General features: G+C 42.2%; 1 protein-coding gene across 2 annotated transcripts in view; it reads left to right on the forward strand.

Moving 5' to 3' along the window:
* SHC3 (SHC adaptor protein 3) overlaps positions 1-16,198 on the forward strand; it is a 98,656-nt gene that overhangs the window by 66,940 nt on the left and 15,518 nt on the right. For both annotated transcript variants that reach the window (XM_038403718.2, XM_043514752.1), the window contains 5 exons: positions 494-547; positions 4,977-5,028; positions 9,464-9,590; positions 11,276-11,429; positions 14,365-14,461. In XM_038403718.2, coding sequence (XP_038259646.1) covers positions 494-547; positions 4,977-5,028; positions 9,464-9,590; positions 11,276-11,429; positions 14,365-14,461 — 484 coding nt within the window. The remainder of the gene's footprint in view (positions 1-493; positions 548-4,976; positions 5,029-9,463; positions 9,591-11,275; positions 11,430-14,364; positions 14,462-16,198) is intronic.

Here is a 16,198-nt window from a genome sequence, read left to right on the forward strand (position 1 = left end):
CTAACATTTGCCTTCTATAGCCATGCAGGATGTGGCAGCTATGTATTTTGGGTGAAGTGTACCTTCTTGCTATATTCATCACCACAGGTGACAAAAACTAACTTCAACAGATTAAAGTTTCTCCAAAATATCTTCAGGAAACTATATTTTCAGATAAGATACTGTATGGCAGGGCTATCTAATTTACTTGAATGCTGGGCACATTTTTATGTTCATTCATTGCTATTCTAAAATGTCATTGTCCTTCAGCTTAAGGAAAACCTGAATTAAGGATATCCAATATTCTTGAGCTTGTTTACATCAGCAGCATATTCTCTGTAAATAACTCCTCATAGACGAAAGGCAAGAATTAATTCTGATCTTGTTTTCGGTTTTTACTTCACTCTCTCTCTCTCTCTCAAAAAAGAAAAAAAAAGAAAAGAAAACCGAAGGGGGTAATCTGCAAAAGAGAATCTTCTGACTCATACTTTTGTTTTTTTTCTGATCCAAACAGATCATAGCAAACCATCATATGCAGTCTATTTCCTTTGCCTCTGGAGGTGATCCGGTAAGCATTTCTTTAGTCATTTTCTTCCATTCGTATTGCTATAGGAGGACCTTATACCAGGATTTATCTCATGTCTTACTCAAAGGAAAATATAAGCATGATAGCTTCTGTTTCTTATTTCATAAGCTCTTCTTGACTGTTGCCATCAAGCTCTTTTTGATGGAAACCACTGACAGGTAGTCACAAATCCTCCTCTGTGACTGAGTGTCAGGAAAAGTGTCAAAGGGCCTGGAGCATTTCATATAAATCTTATAAATCCTGTAAGTAGGGCCCCGTGGTTTTCAAAGGAAGTGCAGTATTTTCATATGGATATCCTTTCACTTTTCATCTTGATTGTTATCCATTTTGCCCTTCCTGCAGAAAAGGACTGAGGATGCGGCTGTATTTCTAGCATGGTAGCCCCAGGTAATTTTTCTTTCCTTTCTTTTTCCTCAACTCTATTTTATGAAAATGGAGAGCCAAATACTACCCTCATATATGTCCATTCCACTCGTACGTTTGAGGAAAGGATGTGGCTTTTAGGAGAAGCCCAGTTCTGCATTTTTACACTTGCCATGTTTAGTTTTGCTCTCAGATGCCTCTGTGCAACTCACATTCAATTCATGCATCTCAGAGGGCAGATCTGGGCTTTTTAATTATCTACATATTTGTTTCAGCTGTCCTCCCAATTTCATACTAAATACGCTTCAGAATATGTCCTATACATGAAGAATTGAAAGAATCTCAAAATAGTAAAAGTCCCTCCTGAGTCTTGAAAGCCTTTACTACAGATTGATCAACCCAGTCCCTGTTGTCAGGGATAGGTCCACTTACATGGCACATATAGCTCTCTCTACGAACTAGCTCTCCCACCTCAACTGCAAGATAAGTTAACTGCACCAGCTCTTCAGGGCAAAATATCCTTGATATGTTTGCAATCTTACTGTTATCCATATGGTAAATGGGTCAAATCCATCCATGATGTAACTCTGCTAAACTCAATGGGGATACAACAGGGATGAATTTGGGCCATTGTAAAATAATAATTCGGGGAGTAAAAAATTGATCAACAGCACCTCTGAAATACCACAGATTGCAACAGATGCTGGAAATGAACAATTCCTGCAGCGGGCAGAGAAGTGAGTACAGTTGCCAGCCTCCAGAAGAAAGTTCTTTGCCACTCCATCTGTCATCCCACATGCTAAATCCTAGAAACACCATCACCCATTGGCAGAGTGATTTACCAGGTGACAGCATTACCACCAGCAGCAGTAAGAGATTTGAATTGAAATAAATAAGGTCTATCAAATGTTTTAGTGAGATGAAAGTCATGCCAGTGAGTCACTGAGAAATCAAATCTTACCAAGTACAGGAGCCAACAAGAGCTGGTGAAACTGTAAAGTAGCATTCACACAAGACCACTGCACGATGACCTCATCCTGGGGGTGGAGAGGAGGGTAGGTGTGAGCATCCTTTGACATTCAGCAGGTTTGTCACAGTAGGCACCTTGTTGGGAGAACTTTAAATAAAAGAAAGAGCTTGCTCATGTGGTTCCTGTCTCTCAGAGCTAAACTTAATTACTGCTTGATATACCAAACCAGCCTACCATATAGCCGAACATAAATGTACTCATTGTTTTCTTTCCTCTTCAGGGATGAAATCCATCACCACTCGCACCAAAGTCATTCCCCATACATCAGGTCACTGGGAGTATTAGATATGCATGAACAGAGAGACAGGGCTATTCTGTTCTGTTCTATACACCTTCTTTTAATACCTTTTAGTATACACTGTGATATGTGAGTGCATTGCAGTAGTGCATTAAGTGATGTGAGTGTCACAGTTCAGGGCAATTGCACCGGTATTCCCCCATGGTGGCCCCTTGAGGGCACCCATTCTAAACTCTTAGCTCCTCAGCCATCACCTCTCTTGGGAAGAGACCCACATCTCTCTCCCTCCTGACAGTGATTATTGGTGGCTGCACAGTTCCCTGCGTACACTGTGATATTTCTAAGCAAGCACATTTATTCTTAAGGTGGAAGCATTACAGAGAAAACTTTAAAATAACAGAAGAACCTACACACATTCTAATAAATTTGCCAGAGATCACCCCTCCCAACTCCTCATGGCTCTGTTAAGAGTCAGTGCTTTAAACCCCGCAATGGAGCTTTTCTGTGGTCACAAATTCATAACAGCCTTAGCTCAGAACTATCACCCCCACAAGCAGGTTAGTCTTTCCTGTGTGCATCTTGGGCCTTTGATCTTGAGACTCCAAGAACAGATAATCTGCAGATAATGGCCCCTCTCCTCAGGGTGGAACTTCAAAAGGCTGGGTTTTTGTATAACTGGAGGTGGGGGATTTGTATACATCTTCCCTTAGAGATTCCTCAGGTAAATCACTTGACAATGTTTATCCCCAAAAGCCCATTCTTACACATTGATCAGTACAGTTCTTTGAAGTTCACAACACTTCCCAAGGTTCATATCATATCTCCCCCCTAGAGAGGTTACATACAATCCCGGCCCACGGTAATACATAACCTTTGCATTTAATACACTGGACTCAAAAGACACTTAAACTTGATCCATTAAGGTTTTTTTTCAAGGATATTGTAGGAAATTGCCGTATCTGTCACAGTGACTAACATCTTCCACATGTGGTTTGTTCTTGCTCTCATCCTCTCCCCAGGAGAAGAACGGTGTATGCAATATAATGTTTTGTTTTGGTAGGCGAGGTTGAAGAAGTGTGACTTGCATTTGGAACAGAAGGTGTTGAAGTCTGTGATATCTTTACTTCTGTGGGATTTTGTTCCACAGTATCAGACTGGCCCTCAAGAAGGCTCTGTCTCCCATACAGACAACCTTCACTCTTGTGGTGGGAAGTTCCATTGTTTCTGAGGACTGGAGTTGTCAACTATGGTCTTCATGCCAGAGCTTCAGGCCTGGGTGGCGGGTGAACATGCTGTTGGGGGAGGCTAGCCTCCAGCCTCCCCCTCCCTTTTTGCTCCCTCTCCCCCACCGGAGCCAGGAGCACCCCCTCTGTGGTTGACAACCCCCCCCCAGTGCTCTCCCAGCCCCAGCGTGCTGGGTGGACAGGTGGTGCAGCCAGAGAGTCCACAGATCCAGTGCACCAGATGGTGTGGTCAGAGTGCCCTCAGCCCCGGAGTGTCCCCGGCCCCAGCTCCAGCACTGGGCAGGCGGGTGGCAAGGCCGGAGCAGCCCCAGCACACCCGGCATGCGAGCTGCAGAGCTGGAGAGCCCCTAACCCCAGTGTCCCCAGCTCCGGGCCTTGTGCACACCGGCCCCAGCCTCTCAGCCACAGAAGAGTGGGAAGGGAACTGGAAGCAGGCAGGAGGGAGCTTCGGGGTTGAGCGTGGGTGGGGCCACACAAGGCTGTTTGGGGAGGCACAACCTTCCCCTGCCTATGTTACCTGCTTCCCATGGCTTCAGGCAATCTTTTAGATATGCTGGGCCCAAGCCACTGAGTATCTTGGACAAGACCCTGATTCTTCTGTCAATTAGGGCCTCATCCAAAGCCCACTGATGTCAATGTAAGTCTTTTAATTGATTTCAATGGGCTTTGGAAGAGGTCCTTGCACTGGTGTAAATTAAGGGTAATGGTTTGGAAGTCAGTGGAGTCACACTAGTGTGAAACCAGAGTGAGATCAGAACCAATCCTGTAAATATTTTTGCAATAAAACAACAGTTGCTTTTGCACATGCTTGTCAGGTGTCTGAGTGGCGGGTGTTCAAACAGGATATTAATACGGTGCTCAACAGGGCATAGTTAGGCCCTGTCCATGTTAAAATTGAACAGATGCCAGCATTAGCTATGCTTAAGGGCAAGATAGAAGAGCTTTTTAAAAAGGAATTTGCTTACCTGGCCAGCATTCCCTAGCCTTATTTATCAGTTAAAGGTAGTCACAAAACATAAAAATGTAGCCTGGAAGACATGTGAAATAAAAATTTATTTTTCCTTATTCCCATTTTATTTGCATACTTGTGTTAGTGTTAGTCTGTAGCATGGTTTTATATCATGGGTAAACTCTCATATAAGAAAGGACTGCAAAAACTCCACACTGGTCAGGAAAACCATGCTGGAAGCCTGCTACAGACTAGCATGCTTAAACGTGGATATTGATGGCATCGTGTTAACTATATTGTGAACATAGTCTTCGGCGTGATTCCGTACAGACGATGTACTCAGTCATATTGCTGTGTGTAAAATGGTGGGTTAGCTATCTGTCCCACCCTCACCACCAGGCTATCACTTCATGGGAAATACTTATGTGATATGCTCTGCTTGTTTGTTACAGCGTAAAAGCAAATTCATATATTCATTCAGAATGAATACATGAATTTGATTTTGCGCTGTAACAAAAGAGTAGAACATATCATATCTATATCTATATATATCTATATATCTACCTATCTGTCTCCATCTTTTACAGGATACAACAGACTATGTTGCATATGTAGCTAAGGACCCTGTTAATCGCAGAGGTAAGGTATTTTTTATATTTGGTGCCTTCCATTTAAAAATATAAATTCATGTTTTCATTTTATTGGATTTTTCCAGAAAAAGTAAATGCAACACAATAAAAAGTTGACATTAGGGATGATCACTGGAACGATCAGCATAGCAATAATCAGCAGCCACACATTACTCCAGCAAATTTTTCGCCATGATTAATATATTTCAGATCATTTGGATGCTCCTCATGCCTGGACTGGACCTTCCTAGCCTCTTTGCTGAATGTTGTGAGGAAGGAGATCATAACCCTCTTTGTCTCTGATCTTGTATTCAAGCTGTTACCCAGTTCTCCTTCTGCTTTCCCTGAGATCAGACATTGGTTTCTCTCTAAGGCATCTGTTAGTGATTGCCTCCAACCAACAGGATTTATGATCCAGTTATGATTCTCATACATAAAAGCAAATTACAGAAAGAGAGTGAAGAAATCATAATCTAGAAGGACAGGTACAAAAGGCTCCCATCTGCTTGTATTACAGAAAGCTTTGTGAGGCCTTAAGTTTAAGTTACAAAATATTATATAATATATTAATAATACATAGATTCTCAGGTAATTTAAGGCCAGAAGGACCATTAGATCATCTAATCTGACTTCCTGCATATCACAGGGGATTAAACTTCACTCAGTTACCCCTGTGTAAGTCCAGTAACTTGTGCTTGGCTGTAGAATATCTTTCAGAAAAGCATCCAGCCTAGATTTGAAGACATCAGAAGATGGAGAATCCTCTACTTTCCGAGTTCCCGGGGTAGTTTGTTCCAGTTGTTAATCACCCTCATTATTTAAAATATATGCCTAATTTCTAATTTGAATTTCTCTCGCTTCAGTTTCCAGTCATTGGTCCTTGTTCTGCCTTTCTCCACTAGATTAAAGAGCCCTTTACAGCTGGGCATTTTCTCCCTTATGCACTGTAATCAAGTCACCTCTCAGTCTTCTTTTTGATAAACTAAACAGACTGAACTCTGTAAGTCTCTCACTTTCAGGCATTTTCTCCAGCTCTCAAATCCTTTTGTGGCTCTTTTCTATACTCTCTGCAATTTTTCAATAATCTTTTTAAAATGTGGACATTAGAACTTGACACAGAATTCCAGTATTGGCTTCACCAATACCATGTACAGGTGTAACCACCTCCTCGCTACTCCTTTTATTATACATCTGTAATGGTGCAATCTCACCTCAAGAGTGCCCCCTTATGCTAGGGGACAACATAGCAGGAGTTTTCATATCCAGCATCCCCTTCAGGCAATCTGTTTTTGCACAACACCCAGCTCTCTGGTTGAGAAGCAACTAGTCCAAACTCCTTCTAGGGTAACAAAATATCCAAGTGGAGTCCAAAGTATCCACCTATCTTCTGGGCCCTGTGTTCCAGCGGTTTCACTGCCTTTCCCCAGCTCTGGTGTCAAGTCCTGTCCTAAGTCTTCCTGAGGCCTCTAGCTTCCAACAGCCTCTGTCAGGTGGAGTGAATGTGCCTAACTGGCCTTTAATCCTTTCTTGCCTGTGATGGGGTTCACCCCCCTCACAATATCCAATTGACACACCTTTGCTTTAGGAGCCCATGTTCAGGTGTTTGCCCACTGTGACCCTTAAATCCTTTTTTGAATTACGTCTTCCCAGGTTACAATCTCCCATTCTGTAGGTATGACTTGCATTTCTTGATTCTAGATGTATAGCTTTGCATTTGGCTGTACGGAAAGACATGTTTGAATTGGACCCAGTTTAACAAGTAATCCAGATCACTCTGTATGACTGTCCTGTTCTCCTTATTTACCACTCCCCCAGTCTTTGTCACCCACAAAATTTATCAGCAGTGATTTTATATGTACTTCTACATCACTGATGAAAATGTTGTTGTCGTTATTTAAATTAGCACCCACAGCATGCTCCACATTATACACACATATAAAAAGACTTATTCTTTCCCTACAAAGATTAAATGGTACTTTTCCTCTCACAGCCTAATGCTCTCGCTCTTGCAGCATAGCGATTGTCTGTCTTCCAGTCACCCAGTCTATAACAAACCCTAAAGAAATATCTCTGTGTGAGCCAAACTTCTCCTTCCTTTTATAAGAAACCTAAGGGTGTGATCCATGAAGCAACTTAGATGCTTAAACTCCAGAGTTAGGTGCCTATGTCTCTGTGCCCGTGATTCATGAAACTCCTGCTTGGCTGCCACCTAACCCTGTGGGTGCCTAAACTCATTCGTCACCTAACTTTCTGCTGTAAAAGTTCCCTAGGCATCAAGTATTAGACCCTGGGGCATATGCACTGCTGCCTCCCTTTAGGTGCCCAGGTGCCTATACTGCGTAAGCCCCAGAGTGATTCATGAATCAGGGGAAGACAGGCACATGCAAAGCCTGACCTAGATTGCCCACCTCCAGGTGAGTGCTCAACCAGTGGGCTACACGTTGTAAGTAAGGTGAGCACCACTGCCCCCTTTTCCAGCCATTTTGTATGGAGCAAGGCAGGCACCTAACTCATTACCACAACACCTCTTTATCACTGACTCCAGGTGGCTGGTACCTGTTTGTGGATCACTAGTGGAGATAGGCACCTACCTTTGAGAGAGGGGTGGGGCTTAGCACACATCCTTGTTGTCAGCATCACCCATTGACTAGCATAGGTGGCTTCCTACCTAGCATACTGGCTTTTGTGGTTCCCATTCTTAGGCTCCTATCTCTCCCTATTCATTGTATAGGGAGCCCAAGGGCCTAACTTGGCTTTGTGGATCACAGTGTTATTCCTGTGATTTTCTAGGTACCTAAAAATTAAGCACTGCGATGCTGAGGGTTGCAACACCTAAGTCCCTTTGCAGATCTTGCCTCTACTTCTCACCTGCCCAGCAACTATCCATGTATCCAAGGAGACAGTTTATCCATTACATTATTTTTAATATGACTTAAGTTTCTTTTCAGCTCCCAAATTGTTTAGCAGCAGGCAACATATTCTCTTTAAATACCCACTTCCACTATTGCATGCATACATACTATAGTCCTTTGTTCAGCTTCGCTTCTTTCAGTCCACACGTTTGGAGATGTCTGCACAATGATGCTGAATGCCTAACACAGCTGGTCATACAGTTTATTCATGTATGGCAAATTCACTTCATAAGCCAGTGGTCTCAGTCTCAGTGTTTATGCAGGTGAAGTGTGCTGGGCTGGGAGAAAAATCCATCTGCAACCCAGTGCCAGGAACATTTGCCCTGCATGACATCACACAACTCTATGGGCAGGAATAGCAGCCACTATATCTGTGTCATTGCAGATCTCATGACGTCCTACCCTGGTCTATCCTTCCTGTATGCCAGCTTGTGTGGGGCCACTGTGTAGATGCTCTTCAAGCGCTGTGTGACTGTTACTAACATAATTGTACAACAACACACAAATGTCAGCATCATTTCTAATTTGTATTACATTAGCCCCTAGAGGCTCCAATCCCCTTGTGGTAGGCACTGGACACACAATTGTCTACATTGCAATGAGGAAGTGTGATTGCAGCATGTGTAGACATACTCAAGACACCTTTGATCCAGCTATATTTCAGGCACAGATTCTTATTGCTCAGTTAGTGGAAAGGGAGTGGGTTTCTTGGCTCCAGCAGGTGTAGAGATGGTATAACCAGCCTCCCTCCACACAGTTCCAGAGTATCAGCCTGGAAGAGTGCATAGAGAGGATCGGTGTCGAGCTTCTGTATTGGCTGTATGCCACCCACGGCTTTCCCAGATAGCCAGTTATGCCAACACACCACACCTTTGCATCACTGGAGCCATAGCAGGGCCAAAGATCTGGCTGGTATCCTGCATCTGAATACCTCCCTCACGCCTCATTTTGGGGAAGTTCAGAACCAGTTGGAAACTTTATCACACAGGCACATGTCAAGATAAGTAGATTAGAAAATCAACTAAAATGGCAATAAAATTATGGAAAACAGATTAAAGATAAATAAAGGTAAATTTAATTTGGAATGATCTGAAAATGTTCTCTAGTGTCTATCTCCTTATTTTAATAGAAAGCTCAGAATTCTCCTGTAACTTGCTGCACACAGTTATAGTCAGGTGATAATGAATGACATTCATTAAGGTTTCTCTTCTTGAAGGAGATTTTTAAATTATGGGCCCTGATTCTGGTATCACTTACACCAGTTTTAAACCGTTGTACGATAATTCCATTGGATTGGAGTGGAATCACTTCTGATTTCAGACGGTGTGAGTGTGAGGAATATCAAGCCAATGTCTTAAGTTAGCTGTAGCTAATTGCTATTTTTGTTCATTCAGATTTTAATAAAATCTATACATCATGAAAAGAACAACTGTCCTTGGCCTGGAGGTCCTTGTGCCATTCATTACTGCATCACAATGAAGACTGTATAAATAATGGTGTGTAAATGTCAGCATCGTTCCTTCTTTCCTCTAGCGTGCCATATACTGGAATGCTGTGATGACCTGGCCCAGGATATTATCAGCACCATAGGGCAAGCTTTTGAACTTCGATTTAAGCAATATTTACGGTGTCCCTCTAAGATACCTGCTCTCCATGATAGGTAAGTAACATTGCAGTAGAATCTTTTCTAGTTCTGCAGTTTCCTTCACCAGCTGGTAAAGTGAGGGGTGAATCTATGGCTGTGCTGTGGATGAAACTGTCTTTGAAGAACTGGATTTTAAACACACTTTAAAACAGGTTCTGATAAATGAGTGAAACACGGTTTGCCTGATCAATGTGGATGGGCCATAATCATTTTAAAATCACATTTAAACATGGCCTCTAGGATAAACTGTTTTAAAATGATAATGTCCTGCCCATACTGGCTAGTCGAACGCTTGTTAGAGATAGAGACAGGTGGCCAGATTCAGAAGTGATGTATGCTATAGGAGATATGTAGCACATCTCTGAGTGAGACTAAGAGACCCTAAACTGGTATAATTTACATAGTGAGTGACCAGAACAAGTTGTAAATTACACCAGCTAAGAGTCATCTCTCTATTTGGCCCCACGTTAAAGCACTATTTTAAGCACGGGTTTTAAATGGTTATGTCCTGGCCCATATCCACACTGAAGGTCTTTAAGCCCTGTTAGCCTAAATCGGTTTAAAATTTGTTTTTAAATCCAGCTTTATACCCAGTGTTGATGGAGCCTTGAAGTAAAGCAAGTGGAGGAACTTCCCAGGGAGGTTGGAATCTATTATGCAGGGTTTCTTTGTAAAGTTATGAATGTTCATGACAGATTTTGGTCTGCTCGTTTTAGAGATTTTTCTTTTTGCTGCAAGTCATAAAGATCATCATAACCCTTATTTAAAGTCAAAGAAACAGGCTTTCTAAAAACACATAAATAGAGGTTAGGATGCCCCTCCCATGAAAAAAGTGCACATTGAAGGGCAGAGTGGGAGAAAACCCTATGTGAGATTGTCCTAAAAGGGGAACTGGGTTTACCCCCTACCAAATTAGCCTATGGTTTTGCCTTCACACTGATTTTCACATCTCTTTCCCCCACCTCAGTCTCTGTCTACAGTAACATTTTTAGAAACTTTCCCACCAATGCTAGCACCACATCAGCTCCCTAACATGGTGTAAGCAACATTTTGGTTGGATGTATTCCTGAAGGTTTCATCACATGACATAATCTTTAATGAAAGATTAATCTTTAATTCCTGGATACTCCAGGACAATCTTGGAGTTTTGGCAACCCTACACATAGTGAGTGTGGGATGCTACCATTCTGATTTGGAAGAATTTTACCTTCCCTTTGCACTGATGTAAATGATAGCTTGATGTGCAGTGAAACAGAGAATCAGACCTATTGAATTCACCAAAGTCATTCCTGATTCACACCAGGGTTATTTAGATCAGAATCAGGCCCCAAGACATTATGAAGGATCCTTTTTTTATCATCAGTTAATCAATCAATCACACAAATAATACTACAAATAACATGGTAAATGTAACTAGGAAAGGTATTGTAAAGAAGGTTTTAATGGATGTCATTAATAGGGATATATATATATAGGGCCTGATCCAAAGCTCACTGAAGTCAATGAGAAGGCTTCCATCAACTTCAGTGGGCTTTGGACCAGCCTTATTACAGGGATGGAGTGCTGCTTGGTTCATCCTATTTTACTTTGTAAACATTGCTTAATTGTCAAAGGGCTGGGTAATATATGGCCCATGTAACTAGTAATACAGCGCTTCAAGTGCTGCAAGATGAGTAATGTAATCTACATCTACTCTACAGGATGCAGAGTTTTGATGAACCTTGGATGGAGGAAAATGGAGAGCCAGCAGAACATCCCTATTACAACAGCATTCCTAATAGAATGCCTCCTACTGGAGGCTTTATTGATGCTAGATTCAAAACTAGGATCCCAAATGCTGCAGATACTGCTCAGGTCAGTGAAATGTTACCTGCTTAGCTTTCTTATTCAATCAAAAATTTGAAAGCAGCATTTTATTTCCATATCAATGCAGTGACAATATTAAATACCTTGTAGCCTTTCATATATAACTGAATTGTTCTGTGGCAACTTATTTATTATTGCTTCATATTCATTCATGTACTTAAATAAGAAATGAAACATGACTCTGTATTGTTTATTATTAAATTCTGGCTTATCCTGCAATGGTTATGCTGGGGGAGAAGAGGCTAAAGTTGACCTCTTATCCATCACACCTGCTCAGTAGTCAGGTAAAATCATAGGCTTCCAGATCACAGAATGCTAGGTGAGAGAGGTTACTGGCCAACATTCATTGTCCTCAATAGAACATGGCTAAGTAACTAGGGAGAAATTATAAGGTCCCCACTCCCTGTTAACACACAGAAGGAAAGATAGTGTACACTGTTTCCTTTTGGACCAGCCCTATGGAGCTTTCTGAAAACCCTAACTATTGTACTGTCGAGTCATTTTCCCTCTTTCTCTGGCCCCATTAACATTTAATTATTCAATTATATAATTTCAGTGGAACAACTTCACTAAGAGCTTCTCATCAGGATATCCCCTGCTCAATGGTTAGAGGAACTCACCTAAGAAGTGGCAAATCCCTGTTCAAATCCCTTCTCTTCATCAGGCAGAGGTGACTTGAACCAGGGGTCTCCCACATCCCATGTAAGTACCCTAACCACTGGGCTAATGGTTATAAGGGAAGTCCTTCTCCTCCACATCCCCTCTCCTGTTGTTTTGTGTGGAGTTAGCTGGCCTCTGAGCACACCTAGTGGATTGGGCCCTTCATGTTAGTTAGGTGGAGTAATGTCTATCTTCCCCTGGTTCGTGTATCACTAGCAGAGCTAGGTACCTCCCTGCAGCCTGGGTTTAGGCACCTATCTCTGTGAGGGGGCTGGGCTTAATACCCATCCATTTTATCAGCATCTCCTATTAGCTAGATTAGGTGGCTTTGTGTGTTGCATTCTAAGCTGCCTATCTCTGCCCATTCATTGAATAGGAGCCGAGGTGCCTAACTCAACTTTGTGGGTTGTAGTGTTGTTCCTGTGATTTTTCTAGGCACCTAACAGTTAGGTGTTGTGATGCTCAATGTCACAGTTCCTAAATCCCTTTGTGGATCTGGGCCTGGCAGCCTGCAGAGCTATTCTCTTGACTGACCTAGGCAACTGGATCAGGTGGGTCCTGTTAGCTCTAACCCATGACATAAAAAAGGTTGAACCTCTGCATGAGGCACAGGCAGCAACAGCAAATCCAGAAATAGCCGAGCTCAACTACATGTCCTGATAGAAAGTTTATTTAAAGAGGTACCATTGCCTTATAAATCACATTTCTCCCCTCCCCCACCCCCGTTATTATTACATCGAACACCTAAGAATGCTATAATTGAACATGCTTAGGGAGTTCACTTTTTTACACATTTTTCCATTTGCTTGCTTTGTGCAACTTATTTTTCATATAGACAGACTTCGCTATTTCTCCTGTACAGTCACTATCCCCTGCTGTATGTATGATTCTTTCCTGCCACAATAGGGGAGAGAAACATTTTTTGAAACAGGATACTTTGATTCTAAGCAAATCAATTGGCAAAGGGACTCATGGGCAGGGGTAGCACCTGAAACTACTTTTAGCTAGTTTTTTAATTGACTAATATTTCAACTTGGTGGTGCCCTCTTAGGTTAACAGTAAAGGAAACCCCAGGAAAGGGTAATTTGGATGCCATCCAGTTGTTTGTGTGCTGGGTTAAGAACAGGGCACTTCAACAGGGCTGCTTTCAAATACCTGAAGGGGGGGGGGGGTTCCAAAGAGAATGGATCTAGACTTCTTCTCAGTGGTACCAGATGACAGAACAGGGAGTAATGGTCTCAAGTTGCAGAGGGGGAGGTTTAGGTTGGATATTAGGAAAAACTTTTTCACTAGGAGGATGGTGAAGCACTGGAATGGGTTACCTATGGAGGTGGTGGAATCTCCTTCCTTTGAGGTTTTTAAGGTCAGGCTTGGCAAAGTCCTGGAGGGATGATTTAGTTGGAGATTGGTCCTGCTTTGAGCAGGGGGTTGGACTAGATGACTTCCTGAGGTCCCTTCCAACCCTGATATTCTATGATTCTTACAGGCCAATCCTACTGTTCTCATTCAGGCAAAAATACAAGAATTGGGCTCAAAGTCTGTGCTCCTTCAAGCTTATCCCTGAAGGCAGGTCCCTGCACCTTTATGGAGTCCCATTGACTTCAGTGGGGCTGAGCAACTATAAGAGGCTGCCCATATAGACCCTACTGAAATCAGTGTGGCTCTGCCGGTCTGAGTGGAACAGCACTCAACATCTGAGCCAAAGATCATAATGTTGGTGGCACATCTGTATTTAATTCCCAGAGATGCCTTGTCTGACGAGAACCCTCTCCCACCATACAGTCAGTAGTTTCCAGTGAGTGAATCTTTCTGTTAAGCCTTTTGAAGACGCTTACTCATTCTTGTATTCCAGCATCTGTTTCCTGCAGAGCATCCTCAATAGGTTGTCAGGGTTTGACAATAAAGAAGGCTGCACTGGATGAGAATATTTTATAGACACACCTGATGTTATCATTGAGGATTACAAGGGTGAATAAAAACAGGAAGGAGTGAGATTTTCATGAAGGTCACTCACACTATCATGAGCTGTAGCTCACGAAAGCTTATGCTCAAATAAATTTGTTAGTCTCTAAAGGTGCCACAAGTACTCCTGTTTTTTTACAGTCAAGACAGAATACTCAATCATAGTGTCATGCATAAGGAATGAAAAGAAGACTAGGTTTATGTAGAACAGAACCAAACAAAGCCTCAAAGATGCACACTGCATCACAGTGTTTTAAAGGAAGGAGTAGTTGAAGAATTGTTGTTTGTATGTCCACTGTAGTCTGCAACAGCAGCAGGAAGAGAACAAACATACTACCAGAGTCGACACTTTGGAGACAAATTCAGTGAAGATTGGCAGCCTACTCCTGTTAAACAAGGTGAGTTAAACTTTAAAGTAATTATACTTCTCAAAGGGTATGTCTGCACTGCTGTTGCGTTGTTTTTTTTGTTTGTTTGTTTGTTTGTTTTTGAGAGTCTCACAGCCTGGGTCAACTGATTTAGGATTATGGGGCTTGCACTACAGGGCTAAAAATGGCATTGTGGATATTCCTGCCAGGGCTGGAGCCTGGGCTCTGAAATCTGACAAGTGGGGAGGATTTCAGAGCCTGGACTCCATCCCGAGCAGGAACTGTTGATACTGCTGTCTTTAATCCCACAGTGCAAGCCCGTGAGCCCAAGTCAGTTGACATAGGCTCTGAACTCATTGACGTGTTTTGTTTTATTTTTTAGTGTAGTCATTATATAGGCCCCAATCATAGAGTTGGATTTGATTGGGTGGATTGGAGCCATAAGGTGAAAGTCTGATACATGGAAATCTTGCAGCAAGACATTATAGTTAATTTATAGTTTCTCTCCTCCCTTAAAGTGAATTTTAGCATCAGTGTTTGTGAAAGGTATTGGATAAACAGCTCTGGGAACTGAAATCCAACGTATATCCTGAAACACACACACACACACACACACTTGTGTGTGTGTGTGTTTCAGAATATACATTGGATTTCAGTTTCCAGAGCTGTTTATTTAATCCGTGATTTTGGATGCCTTAATCTTTGACTGCCCAACTTGACCCACCTTTAAGAGGCCTCATTTTCAAGAGGTGGGTGCACAGCACTTTCTGAAAATCTGACCTTTTAAAGGTGTCTTCAGTCGTGTCCTACAAATCAAATCAGGCAACCAAAATCAGTAGTTGCTTCTGACAATGCAGGTGTGTGTGTGTGTGTGTGTGTGTGTGTGTGTGTGTGTGTGTGTGTGTGTGTGTGTGTGTGTGTATTATACCCAGGGTACACTCTCAACTGATGAATAGCTGTGACACCCGTGCTTTCTAACCTTTACACTGCTTTGCTGTTGCCTCCACTCCTGGACTGCTCACAAACAGCTAGCCTCCACCCTAAGCCCCGCTTTGCACCCAGCATTTATAATGGTGTTAAATATATAAAAAAGTGTTTTTAATTGATAAGAGGGGTCGCACACAGAGGCTAGCTATGGGAAAGGGGTCACCCGTAGAAAAGCTTGAGAACCACTGCTCTAGCATTTAAGTCACTCCCAGCTATGTCTGTGTGCACTTGCAACCTGCTGGTCACACTCAGGCTTTCACTAATCTGATTTACACTGGAAGGTGACCGCAGCACACCTCCAGTCCCAGACTTTTCTCCAGAACTGTACATCTTCTACTGCTCACTCCTCTCCTGGACAATACAAGCTAATATAAAGTCTGCCATTTTATTAATAGAAATGATATACACATATCCTGTTATCTCAAATGGAGTTTTCCAAACACTTCAATTCAAACACACTGGTCTATATAAAACAATAAAACAAGTTTATTAACTACAAAGATATAGGATTTTAAGTGAATTCAAGTAATGAGGCATAAAATGGTTACAAGAGAAATAAAGATAAAATGCCTAACTTAATAAACTATGTTATATTCAAAGCAAAGTTTCTGTCACCACATGCTCTCAATAGTCTTGCTGGCCAAATTTCTAGATCAGAGCTCCCATCTTCTGTGTAATGGCTGCTTCCTTTGTTCCTTCACAGTCAATCAGTGGACAAAGAGTAAGAGAGGAGGAGGTGGGGTGTCATTTTTATAGTCAGTCCCTGTTTCCAGCTGAGTT

Source organism: Dermochelys coriacea, chromosome 5 (genome assembly GCF_009764565.3).
Source record: "Dermochelys coriacea isolate rDerCor1 chromosome 5, rDerCor1.pri.v4, whole genome shotgun sequence".
Classification (NCBI taxonomy): Eukaryota; Metazoa; Chordata; order Testudines; family Dermochelyidae; genus Dermochelys; species Dermochelys coriacea.